The following is a 26,924-nucleotide window of genomic DNA, read 5'->3' as shown; positions in this document are numbered from 1 at the left end:
CACAAATATATCATCTATAATAATTGTGCCCAATTATTGCTAACGAATCTTGTGAATATTGTCCCAGAAAAACCAGATGAACGGGTGTCCCCTATTCCCGGTATTAGGTAAAGTTATTTTGCGGTAGCCGAAGCCGACGACGACGACGACGCTGCGCGCGGTTTTCCTTTCGCGTATTTAATTTGAAGAATAGCTTGTGTACACTTATGCTTGCCTTTGTTGTTGTTAAGTAGGCATATACAATATGAACGATCGCTAGACGAATGGGCACTGACCAGCACCGTCGGAGAGCGGATTGTGATTTGATTTAGTCGAATCAGTTCCAACCAAGAGGTGGAGTGGATAAGCAAGAACGTTTGAACGGGCGCGAAAAAAAACCGGAATCGGAAAGTTTGGCGAGTGCTAATTCGGAAGTACGGAATTCGTTGCTAATTTGGTCGATAATAGAGCCCGGCCATTCCGTTGGTGACATTTTGTTTGAGAATGGGATTTTGATAGTGATATTGGTAGTATTTAGATATGCGTTTGCTGTTAAAATGTGTTGGGATAGAAAGTTGAAACCGTTTCCTAGATTCAAAATCAAAATTAAAGTGTTAAAGAAAACTGTCAAGTAAATACTCAATGATGACAAAAATATGGATAGACACAAATATTTTTGAAAAAATTTTCTATGTGCTCTACGAGGTCGAGAGAGTGATAAATAAAATAAAATATCAAGATATTTGGGAAAATGTCCTACCGGTGTGGTATACCTTTTTATACCCTGTAGGGTAAAAATAGTCGATTCTGGGTTGAACAGCATACAGAACGATAATCTATGCATCGAATAAAATCCTTCAAGTTAACTATGGGGAATGACGGCCTTGGCAGGTTTTGTTCTATTATTGTCAGGGGTTTTTTTTATGACTGATATGCTCAAATTTGGTCTAAACATTTTTTTCAAATCAAAGTATAAACCTGCCAAAGCCGTCTTTCCCCCTACTAAATAACTTTCTGATGGGCTAGATTCCATTTATAATTATTATTTGTGAGTAAGTGTCGCCATTCGGATGTTGTCAGGTGTGTTTGCGGATATTCTTATGTGCGAAGTAGGTACTGCTGTTTGCCATCCCTCTAGCAAAGGTCACTAGTCGCCGACCATTATCGTTGGTAGCAAAATGAAAGCTCTTCCGATCAGCGCGTTTGCATTCCCGATGACAATCTTTACATCGTGTTTAGGAAACTCTTCGTAGGCCTTATCAAGGCTCTTATAGAACGCATCCATCACGTCATCAGGCTTATCGTTCGTTGGGGCATAAATGCTGATCAGACTGTAGTTGAAAATTTTGCCCTTCATTCTCTACAAGCAAATGCGGTCGCTTATCGGCTTCCTCCGGATAACACGCTTCATCTGCTTCCCGATCACCAAGAAGCCACGTTCTGCTCTTTTCACCGCCGCTATAGTAGATGTGGTACTTGAATGAAGTGTTAGCTATGGGATCCACCACCCGGAATTCACGTTCTTCAGTTCTGGGCCACCGTATTTCATGGATTGCCGCCATGCACACGCCGACCTTCCACGAGCCAGGAGCCCAGCACGTGCGGGTTCATTCAAAGTTCTCATGTTCCAAGATCCGACTTTCCAATAGTTGTCCTTTATTCGTTGCCGGCTCTGTCGCCGTTGAATCCATCCGTTTGCTTGCCTTTCTTAGTAACCTCTAGAATCTTCGGTAAGCTACCTTACCAGGGTTGCGCTACCTACATCGCGTTGAAGGGGCTGCCTTCTAGATGCTGACACGGCACTGTTTTGTTTTGTTTGCCTCACTGGCACTCGTATGATGATCCGCCGCCCCTAACATGGAGAACAGATTTGCACCTCCGAAGCGGAGCAAACCTACTCCTTCGCTGTCAACATACGATCATGATTTCCACCGGGGTTAGCTACACGATCTTTTCTAAGGTAGCTCGTATTCCGGCCAGCTAATTCAGGGCCAGGGTCTATTTCATTCCTTCGGATACGCATTATCCAGCATTTTCCATACCACGAGATACATACTTACATTCTTACGCTCTGTCGCGCACCACAGTTCTGCACCCGTATCTCGTAAAAGTTTTGCGTCCGATATGAAACACGTTTGATCGCGCACTCTTAAGGACATATTTGAAAGAGTACCGCGATGGCACCCGTCCACTACCGGGTCTCTCCCACCAACATTCGAATGCTACGAATAGCGTCGAACAAAAGATCAATATTCAAATTACTAATCTGTACAAAGTTGATGAGATTACTTCCCGTTATAATGTACATATTTCTCCATTGGACTCCATGTACCTCGGCACAAATTTTGTCATGAATCGGCAGTTTTGTGCCAATTCAAAATCCCTTCGAAATTTGGTGGGCCCTCCTTAGCCGTGCGGTAAAACGCGTGGCTACAAAACAAGACCATACTGAGGGTGACTGGGTTCGATTCCCGGTGCCAGTCTAGGCAATTTTCGGGTTGAACTCGACTCGACTTCCCTGGGCATAAAAGTATTATCGTGTTAGCCTCATGATATACGAATGCAAAAATGCTTGAAAATGGATGAATGAATGGATGCTTTTCAAACTTCACTTTTTCAAATTATTCACTTGTTTGAAGTAAAAACTAACCGAATTTAAACCACAGCACTGCCGTAATCTGAAAAAGTGACGTATACGCCATTTTCCAAAAATGGTGTTAACGAGTACTACTCATCGAGCTCTTTAACAGAAAAATGGAAAACATGCATGTTGTAAAATGGCTGTTACGTCACTTTTCCAGATTACGGCAGAGCAGTAGCAGTGCACTGGTAGCAGCAACTTTATAATTAGGGTGGTTCAAAAATATATTTTGCTCCTCCACGCTTAGTCGATTCTGTTGCATATTCTGAGTGTCCTCCGGAATCGATTACTGATTAATTAAGGTGTGGTTTTCGTTGAGTGAAGGCTTTGGAGTTTTGCTTTTAGTTATATGGGTTCTCTTTTCGCTGGTGCTTGACGGTGGTGAGACGCAGTAGTCAGTGTTATGAAAAAGAATTATTTCATCATACTAACTTTTATGCAAACTTGAAACGGCTTGTGCCGAGTCAGTTAAATTGGCTAAGGTTTTCGGAGCACACTCGACGCCTGGGACGGAGTCGATTGGGCGTGGTGGAGCAGTGCCATTTTTTTGAGCCACCCTACTAATATTTTTCCCCTGTCATAAGACGAGTTTAAACAATCCCATTGAATTCCACCACTTAAGTGGTGGAATTCAATGGGATTGTTTAAACTCGTCTTATGACAGGTGAAAGCATTCCACTAAAAAGCTCAAAATAATTTTCTTATCAAAATAATATTTTTGTTTTGATAAATACGACACCAATACTACTACATTTTTTTCCAATGTTTTTATTAGCATAGCATAGCATAGCATAGCATAGCATAGTTACGATGTACTTCGTAGATTGGACACTAGTGATACTCATGTTTTTCTTTTGAAATCCTTATTCAGATTGCTATCAAAAATCAAGGTGGGTGTGGTCCTTGATTTCAATCTAGGATAAAAATCACAAAAGCATGAGGATTACTACTAGAAGGAAGTGTTGGTGTAGTACTTACTTAACGAGAGGCCCCCGACTCAGCGACACCCTCATAAGTACCACGGAGTTGGATATTGGGGAAGGTATTCGTTGGCTCAGGATATGCCTGTAGCCGACAATGTGACCATGGTAGATCCTACACAGCACGCAAGGGTGTCTACCCAGAGTTACGGGGAAATACGACACCAATACTACTACATTTTTTTTCCAATGTTTTTATTGCACCAATACTTCCAAAGTTTTGTTTTGGGGGCTCAACCATCCTCCACCTTAATATAGTGTACTACCCCCTTAAGCAAGAAACCCGATGTTGTTACACGAGCCGATTTGCTCGACTGCTCTCTAGGCATTAGTGAGCACAGTGGCTGTGGCAGCTTATTACAAATGTCGCTTCTATTTTTTGTGTTCTCTACTAATCTAATTGATCAGATTAGCTTCAGCAGTCAATGAGACAAGTACCTAATAGGAAAACTTTTTTTTCACTGTTAACTCAGAAACAATTTCGTGTTTCGCAAAATTAGAAAACAAATAATAAATTTATGAATCATGTTATGAAAATCTTCTTCTTTTGCATATATACATAAACAAGTATTTCTGTCTATCTGATCCTCGTAGACTCAGATTCTATTGAACCAATCGGCGTGAAAATTTGCATGAAGTTGTTTTTGGGGCCGGGAAAATTGTTAAGATGGTTTGAGACCTTCCCCCCTTCTCATACAAATAAAATACAAATGAAACTCGAGAATTAATCATGAAAACGGAATCAAATTTAGCATGTGGAAGTTTTGGAAGGCAAAAAATGTTCCTGTGGGGATTCGAGAACAATCACCTGAAAAATCGAATAATTAATCCAACATACATTGAAGCTAGTAGAGCTTGAATTGTTTGTTGGGAACCGTCTTCTAAATAAACTGGCGAATGTAAAACAATTTAGAGAATCATTCAATTTTAGGCGAAACGAAGTTCGACGGGTCTGCTAGTATACTATAAAAAATATTCATTACACGTACATTCCATATCAAATTAGTTACGATTGGTTTAATAAATCAAAAAATATTTAACTTGGGTTCATGTAGTCATTATTGCAATTTAAAAAAAAATCCTTTTGGAAATTTATAATCTTAACGAAGAAATAATGTTGCAGTAATAATGCGCCTCTACTATCTATAGTAGAATCTATAGATGAGCGAAAGCATGGCTGAGTCGATTTTTTTGCCCGTGCACACGCGCATATGACGTCACAGCCCTTAACGTTTCCATTGAAATCGTGACGTCATGCTCGTTTGGAGACACGTTTGACAGTTCGTTTGGAGACAGTGGATTTATCTTCGCTCATCTATATATTCCACTATCTATAGTTTCTATCAAATTGAGAAGAATTTCATGCAGTTTCATGTCCTAAAACACTCGTTTTGTTGGTAATGATTGTTTATATCGGCAACTTATTGAGAATGGGCAGACTTCCTGTCTCACCGACCATCGTATCGGGTCTATTTCGTTAAGGTCACTCCTGATGGAATCCAAGTTCCAAAGTGCTCGCGTTTTCGGGGGCACACCACTCGATTCAGAGGCGGCGCACAACTGTCATTTTTGCTGATTTAGCTTTGCTGCTTCGCAGCATGCGTGAAATAATAAAAATGACAGTTGTGCGTTGCTTCCGCATCGAGTGGTGTGCCCCCGAAAACGCGAGCACTTTTAAACTTGGATTCCGTCAGGAGTGACCTTAAGACTCCCATCCAAGCACCATGATTTAGGCCAGTACGTTTCTTATGGAAAACGATCGCTTTGGTAGGTCCTGCCTGCTTATACATGGAGATTTTACCATAACTCTCTGTCAAAATCTCAACACATGCTGGGCATGTTCCACAACACGCAGAGGCTAAGGGAGGGGTCGTTGAGCCTCTCGTCCTTGTTTTTCTTCAGATTATGTTAAATACAACAATTTCAAAAATAGAAATATAAACAAAACATCGCAAATTTAGCATTACCTGCCTTTCATCATTAGTCCGGAAAATATTCATTGGTGGCGCTATGAATTTTCCAGGATTCCAAATTTTTCTTGCAATGCGAATAAACCTCATAATCAGAGATCTTGATTTTTGGTATGCATTGCAAAATTGGCCCACTAATTGTCGTTTCTTTTTTCTATGAACGTGACCGGCAACTTTATGGATCATTTGAATGTTTAAGGCACTGAAACCAGTAAAGTGAAACGTCAGACATTCTGTTGACGCAATTTCACTTATTCTGATCATTCACGGTTTGGTTATCATAGATTTCTGCAATCGATTATAACAATTTGATCCCCATGGGTGTGAGTGAATGGCAAAACTTGGTTAAAAAACTAAAATTTAATTGTGAACGTAAGTATTGCACAAGAAGTATCGTAGTTACACACTGCCGTAATTAGAAAAAATGACGTATTCGCGATTCTCCTATTTAACAGAATAACAGAAAATTACCATTTAATTGAAAAATAGAAAACATGTGGATTGCGTCACTTTTTTAGAAAACAGTAGAACAGATAACTCGTGAATTTTAATTTAAAAATCTTAAATAGACAATATGTCTATCCAGTATATACGACGGAAGCCTTTAATATCATGCAAATAAACCACGGGATTTTCTCCATTAGCTAATAGCCTAAAATGGAAATTGAAAACTTAGAAAAACACTGAGGCGATTTATATATAGATGATGCAAACCATATATTGTGAAGCACCAATTGTTAGTGATGCCCAGATACTTCCATTAACATGTGTCATTTTCATATAAAGATGGTGAATCCGAATAAATTGGCTTGAATGAAACTATCAAACCCAAGAAAACTGCACTACAAGTTTTACAGTGTTTATCGAAGGAGGATAAGACGGTATAATATTCCCCCTTAAGGCAATACTTGAATAATTTATTACTTTTTAACTCAATTTATGCAAACTTTGTGTTTTCGTAGTACAAAAAGCCGTAAATGTATTGCCTGTGAGTTACTATATGAAAATATAACAGAGAACACACACGCTTTATTAAAAAGTCACGAAAAAATGTCCAACTCATGTGAAAAATATGAAAAATATGCGACCCAAAATAGCATTTTTGATATGCTCCTAAACAATCAATCGTTGCCCATATTTTCCAAAACAACTTTCTCGTCGTAGAATCGAATGAATTGGTTGATAATTCACAGTTATGGTTATGGTCATTTTTCTTTTGACAACATTTTGCCTGTCCTGATCATTCTGTATGTCATTTACCTGACGTTTCGACATGGCATTCCTCTTCAGAATTGAGTGACAAACAACTTCCCCTAATAAACTTTACATTTAAACGTTGATTGGCCGATTTGGCGTATAGGACTTTGTGCGAGTATCGCAAAAAAATATAACTATTGACCAAAATGACTGAAAGGTCTTTTCCATGTTTGGAAAGGGCTTCCACAGAGTGCTGCCATTCCTCCGAGGCCCTTTTATGTGATACTAGCAGACCCGACGAACTTCGTTTCGCCTAAAACTGATGTATTCTCTGATTAGTTTTCGAGTTATGCAGATATTTTAGTTTCATTTGTGTGGGAGCCCCCCTTTCCAGAAGGGGGAGAGGTTGCGAACCACCACAGAAATAAATCTTCCCTTCCAAAACCTCCAGATTTGGTTCCATTTGCTTGAAAAAAAATCATTTTTATGTATATAAGAAGATATATAGATAATATAGGACGACATCTAAATATCCTTTTGCAAAAATATTTTCTGAATGGACAATTTAACCAAGGCCGGCAAGAATAGAACATCCTTGTATTATACTGTGAATACTTTGTTATTATTTTCGCCATTTGTCATCTAAGTAGCCGATAACTGATCACTTCACCCTACACAGGGATTGCTCCTAATCAGGGTTTGCAGATATCGCTCTCATTAGATAACGAACATTGATGAAAGAGAGGAAAAAACTCATCAAATCATTACAAGCCATGAAAGCCCAAGCCCCTTTAACGAAAACGAGCTTTTTATAGAAGCCTCGGAGACCCATAGTGTTATATACCAATCAACTCAGATCTAAGAGCTGAGCAAATGTCTGTCTGTCCGTCTGTCTGACAGGATATTGTTTTCTTAATACACAATAAAAGATAAGAATGGCTCCTTTTCGTTGCTTACCGGTTTTTGTAAAGGCAATCAATAGCCAACGGCATTTAAAAATTGTAGTTTTCACATCGTTTTACTCGATTATATCGAATACAGCGCCATTGAAGCACAGAACTGTCTGGATTTGATCCTGTAGTAGCCTGTGCACTGAGAAAGGGATGGAAAATAGTCGTTTTAAGTTACTCCAGGATACTACCACCTGATCCACAGTTAAATTAAACTGAATTTGTTTTGGTGGGGTTTCGGTCACCGTAAAACTTTATATTTTCTGGTTTGTTGATTTTTATCGGTGATAAAAATCCGATAAAAATCAACAAACCAGAAAATATAAAATGAATTTGGTTTTCTAGTAATGTTTTACGTTTCAAATTACTTCATTTTTGTAAAGTACCGCTGTCGGGGATGACATTGGGTCAAATGGGGGTGATAATGGGTCATTGTTCCAACTAAACAGAATGCTTGTAGAAGAGATTTAATGTATCTGAGGATAAGACTGATTTATAAGAGAACTTTTTGAACGATTTTGTTATCCGACCTCCAGACTGTCAGTGAGGGCGCTGACCCTTTCTTACCCCCAGACCCATTGTCAGCCCCGACGACGCGTCGACGACGTCACGACGGTACTAGGTATTCAATTTAGATCATCTTCCCCTACCACGTGTGAATAGCACATTCCATTATAATATAGTTAAGAACAATTCAGGACACCATAAGACCGTAAGATCTTCCTGACTGATAGTTGAACTAATGATAGGGGCTGTCCAAAACCACGTAGACTCTTGGGGGGGGGGGGAGGGAGGGGTTTCGGAAAAGTCTACGTTAGTCTACGAAGGGGGACGGGGGGGGGGGTAAACTAAAAGTCTACGTAGACTTTTTCATTTTATTTTTATTTTTTTGAAAACAATTCATACAGCAGCTTTGTGCAAAGTTCACTTGTTTGATTTTTTTAGATTTTTCCGTTTTTTTGCAAGATTTTACCGAAATAATCTCTCGAATTTCTCAAAATTTTTCTGTGTTGAAAATTCTATAAAAACTTTCGAAATTTTTTCAAAATTTCCGCTTGAATTATAAGTATTACAGATTTTACCTAAATATCTTTTGATTCTCGGCAGGAGCTTCTTAAGAAACTACAAATAATTCTTTAAAATTTGCACGGAAAATTCTTTAGAATTTACAAAGGAAGCATTTTGGCATATCCAACAAAAAGCCTTTGGAATTTCCAAAAGACATTCTTTGGAACTTGTAAGCGATATTCTCCGAAATTTCCTCCATACATACACTATACATATAAACGAAATTCTTCGAAATGTCCATGTCTTAGAAAATTTCTCGACAATTTCTTCGGCAGTTCTAATGCAGATTATTTGGAAATATCGATGGAAAATCTTCAACATTTTTTAAAGAAATTGTTGAAAACTTTCCGAAGAAATTATTTGAATTTCCTACCAAAAACTATTTGAGTTTGCACAAAAAAAAAAATATTGCAATTCTTGTAAGAAGGCATTTGTAATTTTTATGAAAATTTATTCGAAATTTTTACGATAAATTCAATAAATTCAAAAATGCAACTGAAAATTCTCCATAATTTCCACCAAAAACTATTCGGAAAATTCTTTGGAATGTCCATAGGTTTTTTTTTCAAATTTCCTCAGGATATCGCTCCTATATTGCAAGAGAAATTTCAAAATATTGTACCGTTTTGGCTCATATCCCGAACAATCGCTTTTAAATTGCCATTTTGGCGTTATTTATGTAATTTTCTCCATAGAAGCTTGAATTCTTTTGCAATATTAATCCTCAGTATGGAAAACTAAAACGCCAGTGTTCGGGATATGAGCCATATTCGGAATTTGAGCCAAAACGGTAGGTAACCATTATGAAATTCCACGGGAAATAATTTTAAGTTTTCACGGAAAATTAAAAGAGAAAGACATGAACACCGTCTTCGACCAGCAGAGGTCGTACAGACTTAACACTTAAACACTTAAACTGAGACAACGGACATATAACACCCAGTGGACCAGTGGAGAATTTTTCGATCACGAAAAGTTTCTCCTTACCGGGGCGGGAATCGAACCCACACTACATAGCACATGCGTCTAGAGACAATTGACGTCGCTAACCGTACGGTCACAAAACCCACACATTACTCGGCATTTGAACGGGAAAACTTTTGGAATTAAAAAAAAAATCTTGGTTTTTCAACGGATGATTATTTGGAGGGATATTGCATGGGATTTCAGAAAAACATCGGAATTCTCTCGAAGAGTTCTTTGGAGTATTACCTGGAAACTTTAACCAATCAGAAAATTCTACAGATTTTCCAAGAAAAACTTATTGGAATGTAGACTTGACATTCTCGGAATTTCAACTCGAAAGTTTTCTAAATTATGAAAATTCTTTGGTTTCTACAAATTTGAACTGTCAGCATGGAGCATTATAGGTCAGATGCGTGACAAATTTTAAGCAGTGGCGCGCCGATGCAAGTGTCAGCGGCGGTGGCGCACACCTCTAGGAGGAATCGAATTCAACAACAAATAAATTAATTGGCTTTGAGATTTGGTATCAGGATCTATAGACAGAGGATTAAATTTAATTTCGTTTTGAATTGATTTTTGTTAATTGTTAGATTTTGTTTAATATGATTTCGTTATGTTTGAAATTTGTATTTTACTGAAATGTTCACAATAGATATGGAAATGAATTTGAATAGCTGAATTGCTGAAAACGTGGTTGATTTCCATATTTTTCCAATCACATATGATGTTTTATAAAATTCGGAAAAGTCTACGAACGTCTACAAGGGGGGAGGGGTGGTTTGAAGATGTGAAATTTCGGTCTACGTGGTTTGTGGACAAGATTGAAAAATATAGGATACACATTAGCAAAACAAAAGTCAGTTTTGGAAATTCGCTACTTAGTATGTCTTATATATACTTAAGGATATTCTCTTGGTATGTCAATTCCCTCACCAATATTTCCCAAACACAACAATTTGATACGTTCATTGTTTGTTTCAATGACAGGAACATGTCATTATTTCATGGATATGCCAAATGACGATCCTGTGACCGCTTAGTCATTGATGGGAAGCAGTGTACTTTATTGTCAAATCAATATTAGCTATTATGGTTTAACAAAATTTATCAGTCCAGAGCGTATGACGTGTAATTCGTGTTTTGCAAGATATTTGTAGGTTACAGCTTTCTGTCCATCGTGGTAATAGTGTCCCCACCAATATTGCTTCGCAGACACCAAATATGCCTGAGAACATTGCTGCGACAATGAGAATATACGAATGCGTGCTCCAGATTTTTATAGACACCTGAAAAGTAGAGAAATTGTAAAGGTATAAATTTTAAAGCAATATTTGATTGAAATTTAAAACCATATTTCACGTTTCGAACTTCAGGCCATTTTGACAACTTTATGTTTTCATTTCAAACCTAATAAGTCATAGATTGCTGAGATCTATCTATATAAAAATTAAAGTGGACGCAGCATACGTCAAAAGGGATGATTCACTGCATTATGGCACAATCGCGTAAAAAGCTGGATACTATGTTACTCATGTACTTCTGAATGCCTACGCCTTAAGGTCCGAAGCATTAACAGCGTCATCATTATAACATTGTAACAGTCAATTTCCAGCTTTGGAGCAGCTAGGACCAAATCACCACACTAAGCACCGAAAAGTAAACAAAAAATAGAATACATGATACCAGATCGCTCCGAGTCTTTCCCGAAAAAAGATTAGTAAAATTTTCTGTTACCTACCTTTCAAATTTTGTTAGGAAGATGCTTTACAGCATTAACTTTTTTTTATCTTTATTTTTGAGATTTTCAGCCCGCGGCTGGCTCATCTCATGAGATAATATTTCACAATAATAAAATACAATGCATTCTGAATAAAATCAATTATTTTTTCTTGGATCGTGTGTTGCATACTTTCCAGTCCGAATGACATTTTTTCCACTATTGCCAGCATCATAAGCAATAACATCACCGCACGATCTTTTGGGAATATTTTCCTCCTGTTTATCGCTTGTTGTTACAGCATTAACTTCAACAAGCCACCAAAAATTAAACTTACAAGCTACAATCATCAAATTTTAGAATCAGATCAGTTAATATATGTGTGAAATTGAAAAATACGAGCTTTATGAAACGAACAAAAAAAAAAGGTTTTGTCCGGGTTTCCGCCATTGTTCGTCCTGGAGTTAAAAACATGCGATATACTCGATCAAACAAGTCCTGAACGGCGCATCCGTGAGTCGCTAAATATCCCAGCAGGACCATTGAGCCGATAGAATTTCACTGATTACTTTTACAGGCTACTGTAGGTCTTTTTAGTGCTCCAACACGTCCTGGAGTTAAGAACACATGATCTACCCTATCAACCAAGTCCTGAACGACGCATCCGTCCATCCCAGCAGGTCCATTGAGCCGAAAGAGCAGTTCCTTTCGAACAATATTCCAAAGAACTTTTGTTCACAGTTCTAAACTTTTGAAGGCCGTTCTACGCCCCACAAAAAAAAAATCCGTTGCTACATTCGAATTGAGGTTGCTCGACACAACCACCTTATTAGTTCATGTGCATCTGATAGATACCTTGATCTTACGTAATTTTGGAAGACCTTGAACATCCCATGTTCAAGGATATTTGAATCATATGCTTATTGAACAGGATATGATGTATACCGATGATTATGACATTTCTGATCTGTTAGATACCGTGAGCTGAGCTTGAGAACGTTTTGGAGTACCTTGAACATCTTGCATTCAAGTGAATGCAGTTTACACGATGCGCATATGCTTATTGAATTGGATTGGGTATATGCCAATCATGATGATATTGCCAAAGGCTTCGTTGATCTGGTAGATAACGTGGGCTGAACTCGAGAATGTTTTGGAGAATCTTGAATAACTCGTATTCCTGTATATTGATCACTGGCTTGACGTTCAGGACCTTGAGTGAGTGTTCAAAATAATCAAACAATGCGGTATAGCACTCAATTTTTAAGATTCATTTGCATGCTCTCAGAGGCAAAATCTTTCCAAGTATTTTGGATATTTGGGTCTTGTTAGCTATAGTCACACTTGACCTCCGATATTTTACCTGTAAAGACAACATCCTGATGAACAACTTTGCTGAAGAAAGGTGGACCTAGCTCTCTTCTGTGATTTTCCACAGCCAATCTAAAACGCTGGGTATATATGACCCAACCGTCCCGAGGTTGTTAAATGGCATTTCCATTTCCCTGGAAAACGTAGAGCAAACAAATAAATTTTAAATGATTTATTGTGTGGCTTTCTCAGTCTAATTTAGTCAAAACGATTCGTTTTGTTTTGCCGTGGCATCTAAAATCTAATTTCTCGAAAATAATCATCTTAATCGAAAAAATATTTGGTAGGCGTAGTAGCAGACACCTTCCTACATAACTGGTACCAAATAGATTTTCGTGAAAAGTTCCTGTTGTTGAGAAAACTTGCGTTAGATGTCTTTCGCCATACAAACTTCAGGTGGTTAACTCATGCTGGCTAATTTTACATATACGTTAGCGCCTGGATACGGCAGCGTCGGGTAGGAAACCAACCACTGTATCTGATTCATTGAGAGCGATTTCAGCAATCCCTGTAAAAGACCTTAATTTTCTGTATAAATATTTAGCAATTTCGCATATGCCGAGTTCTTGTACAGGTTCTGATAGTATTTTATGCAGAATTATAAGAATATCTAGCATCCGCTTATGGGGTGATTTTTTCAAACATACTTCGTTGCTTTATAAAGGATCTTTGATTTCCACGAAGTCATTTGCACATTGAATCTGGACTGCCGCTAACCAGTAAACTAGCACATCTGTATATAGATGCCATATACAGATTTGCTCGACTTGGGGTAAACAAATTGTATTGATTTTGATTATTATGATATTGATATTCTATATGATATTCTAATCAACCATAACAATAACTATATCGTTTTTTTTATTCGACTGCTCGTAATCAGTAAATAAAGCACAGATTTTTTCCCAATCAAATAAGCAATGAATGTTATTTTATCACAAAGGATTCAGAAGATTAATGGTTGTGTTGTGTAACAGTGTAAACTAAATACATATATTGTTTCCAGCGAAGCTCACTTCCCAGATTGAATCGTAAACTTAGAAATAAATCATTAACAGTCTGGGGTAAGGAATTTTATTAGGCATCGGTAACACTATTGAATGCTAGCGACAAGATGTAATCGGCACGAACAGGCTGTAAAGATTATTTAGCTGTAACTTTCAGCACGACAAACGCTAGATAGTAGTTCACAGCAGCCACAATATATCAATAGTGACTTCACATTAACCACGCTTAAGCTTTATCGGTACAGCACGTGCTTGACAAACGCTGCTGGTCGCCGTTAAGCGGGATGGAATAGACTTCATCTCTGGAGTATCTTTTCAAAAGATCGTCATTCGAATCGAGAGGCTTTCCATTATTTATTTATCACCTTTCATGATTTCTTAACTGATTCGCATCACTGCTGCATTTTTTCCATAGTAGTTTACCCAGTCTCGTATAATCTTTAACCTGTGGATACTACGGGATCCAAAAAATAAAGCTTCCAAACGAACTAGAGCCGGTAGCTCTCGTATGTCTGCCCGTTGCGTTGATCTAGAGGAATTGTAATACCAGAAAGACAAGTAAATAAAATCAGTTCTCCTGAATCTTGACCAACAACTGGCACTGTTGAAATCACTGGACCATCGAAATAAATGCCGACATCGAGTGCATTGCGCTTTGAGCAACTACTAACTGTAATGACGTCAAACACGCGTCAGCTGTTAATAATTAACCCATTAGGCGCATTATCAACTATCGCGGTCCTGTGACAATAACGTACAGACTATCGATCACACGACTAATACAAATTAATATTTACAACTCGCTTCATGTTTTGCGAATGGAGGTCAAGCAGCTTTTAACTGGTACATTGCCCCAACGACGGAAGTAGAGAAGACGGTTGAACGTGACGTCCTTCAAAGTTTGGCCAGCAAATTGCGTATTCTGAAACATAACGCTATTCAAATCCTGTTGCGTAGTTTAGGATCATAGTGAAGTTGAAGGTGACACATTTTGTTGATAGCTTGCAGTTCTAGATTATAACGGATAGATTTTTTTTATGGGGTGGTATGATGAATGTTTACTGTTCATTGATTTAGCCGCATATCAAGTATTTGGCTTTATTGACCATTAAATGATAAGAAGCCATATTGTTTGGTTAACATTCCGTGTTGCATCATCGTATGGTAATCTTGAAAAGTCGAAGAGCAAACAAAAAGGCCGAAAATCCCATTCTCAAAATAGATCTTGTCATTGCGAATTCCTCATATCATCATTCACATATTGCCGTCCAGATTGAAAGCATCGCTGAACAATTGCAATTCCGAGCAAAACTGCACGGTGACCGATCAAGGATAGAATCAGCATTATAGCTTGACAGCCGCCGTTCGAGGTAGAGGACCCGCATGATACGATCCGGATCGATCGAGAACGGTACATTGTGCGATTCGTAAACGACACCGTGTATCTGATTCCGAGACAAGATCGATGGCTTTGGCGGGCTACGAAAACATAGTGAGAGTATAGTACTGTGTCACATAGTGGAAAGACGATCATCAAGTCGGGTTGGATCGGAGCGCGACATGACTGCGGAAAACGTGAAAAAAGAAGGTGTCGTGTAAGTAGATGGTTTTATTAGTAATTAGTGTCGGAATAGTGCTACATGTGAACTACATTTACTATATATACGAATAGTTGTGTTTTGGAAGTGTGGATGCACACCGGAATGGGTGTTGTATCACTGGAACAATTTTACGTATTTTTGGTATCAAATATATGCAACATTGGGTTAACAGTCGAATACGCGCGCTGTGATATTTAGCACAAAACTAATGAAATATCATCCTAAACAAAGCTGCATGAGTGATCCAGGACAGCGTGCACGTAGTGGGGAGACTTGGTGAGAAAATCCTATCTGGGAACCCGGCAGAATTTGTTTACTTGGATGTTCACTTGGACCGTTTTATAATATCCATTGTCCCCTGATATTGCTTTATTGTTGGATAGAGGATCCGATTCGAAGAAGAGGGAGTTGGTTTTAATGGATCGGGCATGATGTACATTAGAGTGTATCAAATTTTGACTTTTCGCTCCCCTGCCCCAGCAGGAGCGACGACCTCGATATCATACTCTGTTATGAACTAGCCTTGCATAAGAGGTAAAATACCACAAAATAATACCAAAAATTTATAAAATACTTTAGGCATAACATACTTGGGTATTTGGGCTGTGGCTGCCATTTTTGCTGCTGTGGCTGCCATCGTTACCAAAGATTGACTATAGGTGGGCGGGTATATCGCGGGGAGGGTTTTCGTAAAAATGGTACAAAAACAGTGATTTTTCATGCTTATTTTACTTATATCTGAAAATCCTACCCATTTTTAACTGCACCTTTTTAAAAAATTTGAATTCATTATTTTATACTACTCAAGTAATTTCGATATATAAAATTTTCCTCATTGTAAATATTCTTATCGTACAAATTTGAAATTTGTAAAGATGACGTTTTAAAAATCAGCTGGTGAGGATGGACTGTCATGTGATGGAATAAATAATTGGGAAATTTACAAATAGGCGGCGCTGGTGTATTTGCAATATTCTTGCATGTTTGAAATATTGCTTGAGCTTGAGATCCCTCATACCTACACCCAAGTTATATTCGACAACATTGTTCAGGATGTTCAGGACTACAAAGCGGTGCTCAACATAATGAGCACTTCTTCCAAGATACGGCACTAGTGAGCTGTTATATTTGAGTATATTGTTCCATGTGATATCTGATGTATTTTGGTTTGTAGCATTTTTGGCAAACATGAATGTTGTGGTAGAGTTCATCAAAAGTTTTCTTTGTATTCAACCTACTCCAGCGATGCTGCAAATAATAGAATGTGTTCACAGAATATGTTTTAGGTCATCAAAGAAAACATTGGAAATCTGGCCTTTGGGTCTACGTGCGTAACCAAAGATTAGCCAATTTGCCGCCTATTTGTAAAATTCCCAATTATTACTTCCGTCACAAGACAGTCCATTCCCACTAGACGACCTTTGATCAAGACGCCATTTTAACAAATTTCAAATTTGTGCGATAAGAATATTTACAATGAGAAGAATTCTATATATCGGAATATTTTGAGTAGTCTAAAATAATGAATTCAAATATACCACCACGTGGCGGCCTAGTTCTAAAATTATCAACGCCTCATTTGAGGTCAATTTGACCACAGAGCACAGACAACGTAAGTTTTTTTGAGCACAGACAGAAGGTTAAAAAGCAAATGCCATCGTTTAAGCATAGGGGAGCAAAAAAGTCAAAATTTGAATCACTATAATGTACATGGTAACCTGGGTTTCTCGTACCCCTTTGCATATTTCCATAATCTCCTAAAATCCAAATAAATTCAGAACTCTAACCCGAATCCGACGCCCTCTTCCAGATCCTCTGCTTAACATAACATCACTACGTATTCAGCCCACTGTAATCAGCCGTATCCGTATGCAATTCGTGATTCATGCGTCCAAGCCATTAAATATTTTCCGCCACACCGCTAAGCATTAAACGCATTCTCAATCAAGAGCTGGGAACTGATTTGAATTTATTTATTTCTTAATACTAATTACTAAAATATAATATCCCGCATGACAATGGTATTTTCTACTTATCAAAAAACTTCCTCAGAGTTGTTTATCCTTTCTGACTAATTTATACAACAAAAGCTTCCAAATGGCATACTTTCCAGTTTACAATGTTCTGAAAAACTCTGATGTGGATATGTACATTATGTGGAAGATTTTGATTTGACTCGAGGGACTTATACATAAGGCTGACAACTTATGAGGCTGAACACGAAAGGTTGAAAAGGTAAAAATCTTACATAAGGCTGAAATAACAAAAGACTGAAAATCGCGAGAAACTGATTTTAAGGGCAGAATCCACACTTGCCGTAAATGAAGGCACAAACAGAACTCTTCTTAAGGACTGTTCATTAAAGAAAGTGGACACCTGTTTTTCAAAGGAACATGTTTATTTTGGAATAAATTCATAAGGTTGCTTTATATAAATGACAATAAGCATACATATGAACGAATTCACGTGATTTCGAATACTTACTTCTCTTTTCTGAAGAATGCTCGGACTTTTCTCTTGACAGCTCTCATTAGATTCTGCACAACTTCTTCCGTAACTTTTCATTGTGTCGCAGACCAAATTTTTATGAAGCAGTCAACAGAGCTTGCTTCTCTCCCATCTACCTTAAGATGCCGCGTAATTATTGCCCAGTATTTTTCGATAGGACGCAATTCAGGGCAGTTTGGTGGATTTAGGCATTTTTCGACAAAATCGACTTTTTCCTTCTTCAGCATCTCTAACGTAGCAGAAACGTAGTGAGCCGAAACCGGCCAAAACAATAAAGGATCCGTATGCTTTCGGTAGATGGTTAGAAGTCGTTTTTTGATACATTATTTTCTTCAATTTTCACCGTTGTTTATGAAATACGGAGTCACAAGAGTAAATTGCTAGCCATACCAAAACATTCTCCCCAATTTTTTCGATTAGGATACATCGCACGTCATCAGGCACATCTGTCCTCTGTTCAGCGTTGAAAAAATGTGGCCCTGGAAGTGTACTGGTGTCCAATTTGACGTATATCTCGTCGTCCATCAAAATGCACTGTACCATTTGTGCAGAATTAATCTGCGAGAAGATAAACTGATCCGACCTATCGTTCGGAATTTCTAAGGTTTTTCCAAATTTTTCAGGTGTGCTGCAAAAGTAAACAATTTTTTTTCTTCTTTATTAAAGAGGCTTTCAGCTCTTAACTGGTTCACCTCTGCAAAAGTAAACAATTTCTTTACACACAGAGCGAAAATTACGAATTTTTCGTTAAGTTTTAACCTTCAACCATTCATAAAAAAGTGTCCACTTACTTTAATAAACAGTCCTTACAACCCCTTGTTTTCTTTCAATTTTGATTCAGAATTTTCTTTCTTTTTTGTAAGGTAATTCGCCAAATGTTGTACGGCTAATTTCGTCGCCTATTGTTGAACGCACGTGCATTTCTTATGGGAGTTCAACAATAGGCGACAAAATTAGCCGTTCATCATTTGGCGGTTTCCTCTAGGGTCTGTTCACAAATTCGTAACGCAGAAATCCGAGTTTTTGACCCCCTCCCTCCCCCTCGTAACAAAAAGTAACATTTTTGGTACCCCTCCCTCCACCGTATAACGTATAACTGTGAATATTTTAAATGCACATTTTTCCCCTCACTGAAGCATGTGGGTTTTGGTATTTTTTTAACACTTTTAGAATAGAAACGACACATGATTAAAAACCAAGGGCATTAAGAATGCAGCTAGCAGAAACGAAAATAGAATTTGTGACCAAGACCATTCAAACAGCTTTGCGGGGCTGTTCTGTCGTGAAATACAATATTTGCGCTTTTTTTTTCGCATATCAAACTATGTGCTTGATTTCGGTGATGACGAATGCGATAAGGATAAAATATATTTTTTAAATTGCTACTGTTTACTGTCACAAATGGCACGGCAAATGCTGGGTAAAGCGTACCATTGGTACTTCGCGTACCTGAAGGAATAAAATAGACCCCATCTCGCGGTCCTTAGCCTCTTACCCAGCAACTCCTATCCCTACCTCCTCGCGGTGCCGGCTGGGATGCGAGCAACCTAATGGAAGATCGGGTAACCATCCTCGGTGGGAACTATGGCCGTATGCTGACAGGGAAGGGGGGGTTTGCTCCTCTCCAGAGGTGCAAATCTTATTGAGCGTCTGTTCTCCATGTCAGGATCGGCTCACTACAGCGTCTGTTCTCCATGTTAGGGGCTGCTGATCATCGCCCGAGTGCCAACGAGGGACTCTAAAATGAAACAGTGCACCATGGTCCACCGGAAATAAGGAGGAATGGTCCTCCGGAAATTTAGGGGGCTTAGTGTCAGGCCCTGCAAGCCAGCCTTTAAAAAGTCGTAAGCAACGAACAATCAACAAGAGAGTACGGACTGGAACCATAGGCGAAGACCAGTGCGACGAGAAGGGACTAGCGATTGGAAACTCGGTTCGTGGAACTGCAAATCTCTCAACTTCATCGGGAGCACACGCATACTCGCCGATGTGCTTAAGGACCGTGGATTCGGCATCGTAGCGCTGCAGGAGGTTTGTTGGAAGGGATCAATGGTGCGAACGTTTAGAGGTAATCATACCATCTACCAGAGCTGCGGCAACACACATGAGCTGGGAACAGCTTTCATAGTGATGGGCGATATGCAAAGGCGCGTGATCGGGTGGTGGCCGATCAATGAAAGAATGTGCAGGTTGAGGATCAAAGACCGGTTCTTCAATTTCAGCATAATCAACGTCCATAGCCCACACTCCGGAAGCACTGATGATGATAAGGACGCATTCTACGCGCAGCTGGAACGTGAGTACGACAGCTGCCCAAGCCACGACGTCAAAATCATCATAGGAGATTTGAACGCTCAGGTTGGCCAAGAGGAGGAGTTTAGACCGACTATTGGAAAGTGCAGCGCCCACCGGCTGACGAACGAAAACGGCCTACGACTAATTGATTTCGCCGCCTCCAAGAATATGGCCATTCGCAGCACCTACTTCCAACACAGCCTCCCGTATCGGTACACCTGGAGATCGCCACTGCAGACAGAATCACAAATCGACCACGTTCTGATTGATGGACGGCACTTCTCCGACATTATCGACGTCAGGACATATCGTGGCGCTAACATCGACTCTGACCACTATCTGGTGATGGTTAAACTGCGCCCAAAACTATCCGTCATCAACAATGTTCCGTACCGACGACCGCCGCGGTACGACCCAGAGCGACTGAAGCAACCTGATGTCGCCACTGCATACGCGCAGTATCTCAAGGCAGCGTTACCGGAAGAGGGTGAGCTCGATGGGGCCCCTCTTGAGGATCACGCTGGAGTACAGTCAAAGCAGGCATTAACGACGCAGCGGAGAACAACGTCGGGTATATGGGTCAGAAGTCGACGGAACGATTGGTTCTGACGAAGAGTGCAGACAGATTCTGGAGGAGAAGGACGCAGCGCGGGCGGTCGCGCTGCAGCAAGGTACCCGGCAGAACGTGGAACGTTATAGACGGAAGCGGAGACAGCAGACCCGCCTTTTTCAGGAGAAGAAACGCCGCCTGAAAGAAGCGGAGTGCGAGGAGATGGAACAGCTGTGCCGTTCTCAAGATACACGCAAGTTCTATCAGAAGCTCAACGCATCCCGCAAAGGCTTCCCACCTTGAGGGAAGTTAAGGATGCCATTCAACAGCTAAAGACCAATAAAGCAGCTGGTAAGGATGGTATCGGAGCTGAGCTCATCAAGATGGGCCCGGAAAAGCTGGCCACTTGCCTGCACAAACTGATAGTCAGAATCTGGGAAACCGAACAGCTACCGGAGGAGTGGAAGGAAGGGGTTATATGCCCCATCTACAAGAAAGGCGACAAACTGGAGTGTGAGAACTTTCGAGCGATCACCATCCTTAATGCCGCCTACAAAGTGATATCCCAGATCATCTTCCGTCGTCTATCACCATTAGTGAACGAGTTCGTGGGAAGTTATCAAGCCGGCTTCGTTGATGCCCGCTCGACAACGGACCAGATCTTTACTGTACGGCAAATCCTTTAAAAATGCCGTGAATACCAGGTCCCAACGCACCATCTGTTCGTTGATTTCAAGGCGGCATACGACAGTATAGACCGCGTAGAGCTATGGAAAATTATGGACGAGAACAGCTTCCCTGGGAAGCTTACCAGACTGATCAAAGCAACGGTGGATGGTGTGCAAAACTGTGTGAAGATTTCGGGCGAACACTCCAGTTCGTTCGAATCGCGCCGGGGACTAAGACAAGGTGATGGACTTTCGTGCCTATTGTTCAACATTGCGCTAGAAGGTGTCATGCGGAGAGCCGGGTGTAACAGCCGGGGTACGATTTTCAACAGATCCAGTCAATTTATTTGCTTCGCGGATGACATGGACATTGTCGGCCGAACATTTGCAAAGGTGGCAGAACTGTACACCCGCCTGAAACGTGAAGCAACAAAAGTGGGACTAGTGGTGAAAGCGTCAAAGACAAAGTACATGCTTCTGGGCGGAACCGAAGCGCAACAGGGCCCGCCTGGGGAAGCAGTGTTACGATAGACGGGGATACCTTCGAGGTGGTCGAGGAATTCGTCTACCTCGGATCCTTGCTAACGGCTGACAACAACGTTAGTCGAGAAATACGAAGGCGCATCATCTGTGGAAGTCGGGCCTACTACGGGCTCCAGAAGAAACTGCGGTCGAAAAAGATTCGCCACCGCACCAAATGTGTCATGTACAAGACGCTTATAAGACCGGTTGTCCTCTACGGACATGAAACATGGACAATGCTCGAGGAGGACATGCAAGCACTCGGAATATTCGAGAGACGGGTGCTTAGGACCATCTTTTGCGGTGTGCAAGATATCGGTGTGTGGTGGCGAAGGATGAACTACGAGCTCGCCCAACTCTACGGCGAATCCAGTATTCATAAGCTGGGAGGGTAAGATGGGCAGGTCATGTTGTAAGAATGCCAAACAGCAACTCCGCAAAGATGGTGTTCGCTTCCGACCCGACATGTACAAGAAGACGTTGTGCGCAGCGAGCGAGGTGGGCTGACCAGGTGCAGAACGACTTGGCGAGCGTGGGGCGTATCCGAGGATGGAGAGATGCGGCCTCGAACCGTGTATTGTGGCGTCAAATTGTTGATTCAGTGTTATCTGTTTAGATGTTAACTAAATAAATGAATGAATGAAATGAATGAATTTAGAGACCACACAAGAACAAAAGGTCGAAAGGGATAAAAGGGCAAAATAGACAAGAAACTGAAACGGAGAGAATCAATCTCGCACAATACAAGTTTTATTCATTTCTTAAACCAACAATCTTTTTTTATCTTTTACAGAACTATCCAGATATTCATAATATTGTTTCAAAGTTGTTATTCCTTCTTTGAATATTGCTCATTTTTTCAACTTTGATTGCTTAGATAAGTGTATTACTATCTGCTATGTTAAATGCATTTCACATTTTTTGTTTGAATACACCCAACGTGTTATTAATTTATTTTCGTTATACCTTTTGTCTCTTTTGAACTTTTGTCCTTTTCGACCTTTTGTCCGTTCGACCTTCTGTCCTTTTCGACCTTTTGTCTTTTGACCTTTTGTCATAAATTCGTTTGGTTCAATTGAATAGTCCATTTTTTATTTTGGTCTATCAAAATGACCTTTTAACAAAAGAATAAAAATTTAAGATAGTAACAGACTGTAGGAAACTTGTCCCGAGACGGCGAAATAAATGCAATAAAATAAAATAAATCAACAATTCGAACGAATCAGATTTGTTTGAAAGTTTGGTTGTCCGTAAACTAAAATGACCAGGCGTTCCGGATTCAGTCTACTTGCCTCGCAGTGCCAAGCGTCCCGGAAAACGTCCCGCATTTCATGATGCATCCGTAATGTCTGCTCTGGTATATCTATGAAATCCTGAGATCCGTGGGAAATGGGATGCAGATATTTTGAAAAATTTCTGAATCATCTCCAGACTTTGGAAAAAATGGGATAACAAGAAATCTGGAGCATCCTTAAATCTGCAAAATCAGGAAAACGCTTGAAACATCTGAAGATTGAAAAAGACATTTTTTCCGTCTTCAACTAATAGTTGTTTAAATTGGGTACTAAAATAAAGAATCGATTTTTGATTTTATTCCAGGGAACGATAAAGCTAGTCATTCCAAACGCGTCAGTTTTTTTGACTCAGAAGTAAAAATAGTTCAATCAAAGTTAATTGCCAATATTCCGGGGATAAAACGACCCGACTTTGACATTAATTTACAATGTTCTGAAAACTCGTATGTGAATATGTACATTATGTGGAAGATATTGATTTGAAAAATGTATTAGTGGTAACCACTTTCCCTTCGATGGGAGTCGAATGGAAAGTGGTTACCTCCAATACATTTTTCAAATCAATGTCTTCCACATATTGTACATATTTACATATGAGTTTTCAGAACATTGTAAAGTAAAAATAGGTTTAAACATGTACAGCAAAATATTTCGATATAATTAATTTCTTGAAGGTACTATCATTCATTAGAACTAATAATTTACACAAATTTCACAGAAAACCAAACAATGACGCCAACTTGGGACGCTGCCAGCGTTCCGTCCTATTCGTCAAAGTGTATTGGAAATCATTGTTTGTTCTGCTCGTGCCAACGGTAGGTGCATTGCTGTTCGCTGTCGACACCTCGCCCGCCTTCCGATGTCTCTACGTAGTGATTGTGATGTCCATGCTTTGGGTGACGGAAGCGCTACCGCTGCCAATCACGTCCATGTTGCCCATCGTACTATTTCCTCTGATGGGAATTCTCAGCACCGCCAACGCCTGCACCGTGTACATGAAAGAACCAGTTATAATGTTCATTGGAGGAATTGTTCTCGCACTGGCCATCGAGTATTGCAATTTGCATAAACGGGTTGCACTAAAGGTGATTGCACTGATTGGATGCAGTCAACGGAGATTGCATTTCGGGCTGATCGTTGTCACTATGTTTATGTCCATGTGGATTTCCAATACGGCCGCCGTTGCGATGATGTGCCCCATTGTACAAGCTGTACTTGAAGAGCTGGAATCTGTAAGAGTTTCAATTATGAGTAGATTCGGATGTTTAAATTTAGTTGTTTCTGTTGCAGCAAGGCTTGTGCCAGATGTACGAGGGTACTGATTGTATAGAGGAAGCAGACGATGTCGTGAGTAAAGACAAATCGAAAGATGAGTAAGTTTTATGTTCAAAATATTACTTATTGACTGAAATTTATTCATATTTCAGACGCAAAAAACCTTCACAAACGACGCTTTGTTACTTCTTAGGCACAGCTTATGCATCAAGCATCGGTGGTAAGTCTTTTAGGTATCAGTAAGCACTTAAGCAGACGAAGTATATTTGTTACTACTGAAAATTGACTTCGGATTCCCATAAAACAACATTTTGTGTAATCATGTCATTGGTATATGGCACTCGTCATGTAAATCACCTTATGTTAGTAACGTTCTGCTAAATTTCATGCGGATTGAACAAAAATTGGGATTATCCCATTAAGGAAGACGTTGGTAAAACAATTTTTTTCTTATTCGTAGGATGTGGTACAATCGTTGGATCCGGAACGAATCTTACCTTCAAAGGACTCTATGAAAATCGTTTCCCGCATGCACCGGGGATCGATTTCCCGAGTTTCATGTTTTTCAACGTACCGTTGATGCTGCTGAACGTAGTGCTCGTATGGATTTATCTCCAGTGGCACTTCATGGGATTGTTCCGACCAAATAGTGAACAAGCGAAGCAGTCCGAGATTGGTAGAGAAGGGGAAGCCGTGGCCAAGAGGGTTATTGAATCTCGCTACAAAGAGATGGGACCAATGACGTCACACGAGATAAGCGTCGCCTGTTTGTTTATTCTGTCGATTGTCCTGTTTTTCACCCGAAGTCCTGGGTTCATCAGTGGGTGGTCGGATATTTTCCCTGGAGTGTGAGTATTGACGTTAACTAACGATTCCACCGTGATACATATTATGTTTATTTATTTTAGCAAAATCAAGGATGGTACACCGGCCATATTGATTGTCATTGCTCTCTTTGTAATACCAGCCGATTGGCGGTGGTTGAACTACTTCGGGAAGAATTCAGGTTAGTGCGCACAACAGATAACGTATCAGTATTGTAGTTTGTGCCTAGCCTTGGTCATGATCAAGCCAATGACAATGAACTACTCTGATCAGGGATGTTGTAATTAAACGAGATTGCGAATAAACCATAACAATGCGTTCTATAATCAAATGAAATTCTTACCCAACAGGGGCACTTCCCAAGGAACCATCTCAAGCGCTTATCACGTGGAAATATGTAAACCAGAAAGTTCATTGGAGTCTTATATTTCTACTCGGAGGAGGATTCGCGCTGGCCGAAGCCGGCCAAGTATCCGGTATGTCAGCTCTTTTGGGAAAATCTCTGTCCGGCCTACAGAGTCTTCCACCGTTGGCCCTGCTTTTCGTTGTATGCCTAGCAGCCCAAATTCTAACCGAATTTACGTCCAATGTTGCCATATGTAACATATTGCTTCCTGTGTTGGCTGAAATGGTAAACCGAATTGAAATTTAATTATAACTGCATTTGACTATCGATTTCATTATCTCAGGCACTCGTCATCAAAACGCACCCCCTGTACCTGATGCTCCCAGCTGCGATGTCCTGCAGTTATGCTTTCCACATGCCCGTGGGTACACCTCCGAATGCAATCGTGGCCGGAGTTGGCCGGATTGCCACCAAAGACATGGCACTTGCCGGAATCGGTCCAACCCTAATCACACTGGTTGTGATGTGGCTCGGTTTCCCCACATGGGGCTCTATTGTTTATCCGGAGGTCAATACGTTTCCGGATTGGGCTGCACAGGATGCAGTCAATTCGTCAATTCATCACTGAAGGGAAATTATTGTTTATAGTTTTAGGCATTTATACAAATCATTTTAATAAATTATTTCATTGCGTTAAATTATTTCATGTGATTTCTACAACTAAGGACAGGTAAGAGTGTTGTTAGTTTTCATTTGTAAAAATTCCTATATTATTAGAGAAAACCAATCAATTGTATTACCTTTGATGACATTCTCGTCCTAATCGCAAAAAGACAAGATTATTTGCAAATCATATTTTTTTTAAAGGTGCGAATAATAAAATTGTATACACTGGAGTCGGTTTTTACGCGGGGGATACGTTCCGCGTAAATCAAAACCGCGTAAAAAAACCGCGTAAAAAACGACTTCACTAAAAATCGTTTTTTGTGTGGTTTTCACGTGTTTCCGAACCTTTTTTAAAAACCACGTAAAAAAAACTTTTGAAAAAATCCGCGTAAATCCCGAAAATCGCGTAAAATAAAACCGCGTAAATCCCGAAAACCGCGTAAAAAACGACTTTTAATAAAAAACGGTTTTTCGCTATTTTCACGGGTAACCAAAGGTCTATCGACCTGTTTCAAATATGGTGCATG

General features: G+C 39.8%; 1 protein-coding gene across 3 annotated transcripts; it reads left to right on the top strand.

The window, feature by feature from the left end:
- The first annotated feature begins 315 nt into the window (after positions 1-315).
- Positions 316-26,429, top strand: LOC134215405 (protein I'm not dead yet-like). 3 transcript variants are annotated; one of them, XM_062694607.1, is made up of 9 exons: positions 316-413; positions 15,119-15,441; positions 24,004-24,517; positions 24,576-24,658; positions 24,713-24,780; positions 25,021-25,408; positions 25,469-25,566; positions 25,736-26,016; positions 26,075-26,429. In XM_062694607.1, exons 2-9 carry the CDS (start codon positions 15,407-15,409, stop codon positions 26,357-26,359), a joined length of 1,752 nt encoding a protein of 583 aa, XP_062550591.1. In that variant the 5' UTR covers positions 316-413; positions 15,119-15,406; the 3' UTR covers positions 26,360-26,429. The 3 variants fall into 3 exon arrangements, with proteins under 3 accessions (XP_062550591.1, XP_062550593.1, XP_062550592.1); XM_062694609.1 differs by having other exon boundaries at positions 366-461; XM_062694608.1 differs by having other exon boundaries at positions 370-506.
- The last annotated feature ends 495 nt before the right edge of the window (positions 26,430-26,924 follow it).

This window comes from Armigeres subalbatus, chromosome 2 (assembly GCF_024139115.2).
Source record: "Armigeres subalbatus isolate Guangzhou_Male chromosome 2, GZ_Asu_2, whole genome shotgun sequence".
Classification (NCBI taxonomy): domain Eukaryota; kingdom Metazoa; phylum Arthropoda; class Insecta; order Diptera; family Culicidae; genus Armigeres; species Armigeres subalbatus.
The sequence above is the reverse complement of the archived record's forward strand: the minus strand, read 5'-3'. Positions and strand labels throughout refer to the sequence as shown.

Excerpts from the sequence above, each read along its gene's own strand:
- LOC134215405 (XM_062694607.1), top strand. The coding sequence starts at position 15,407 with ATGACTGCGGAAAACGTGAAAAAAGAAGGTGTCGT. Across the intron at positions 24,781-25,020 it reads TTATGCATCAAGCATCGGTG|GATGTGGTACAATCGTTGGA; the intron begins GTAAGTCTTTTA and ends TCTTATTCGTAG. Across the intron at positions 25,567-25,735 it reads CTACTTCGGGAAGAATTCAG|GGGCACTTCCCAAGGAACCA; the intron begins GTTAGTGCGCAC and ends CTTACCCAACAG.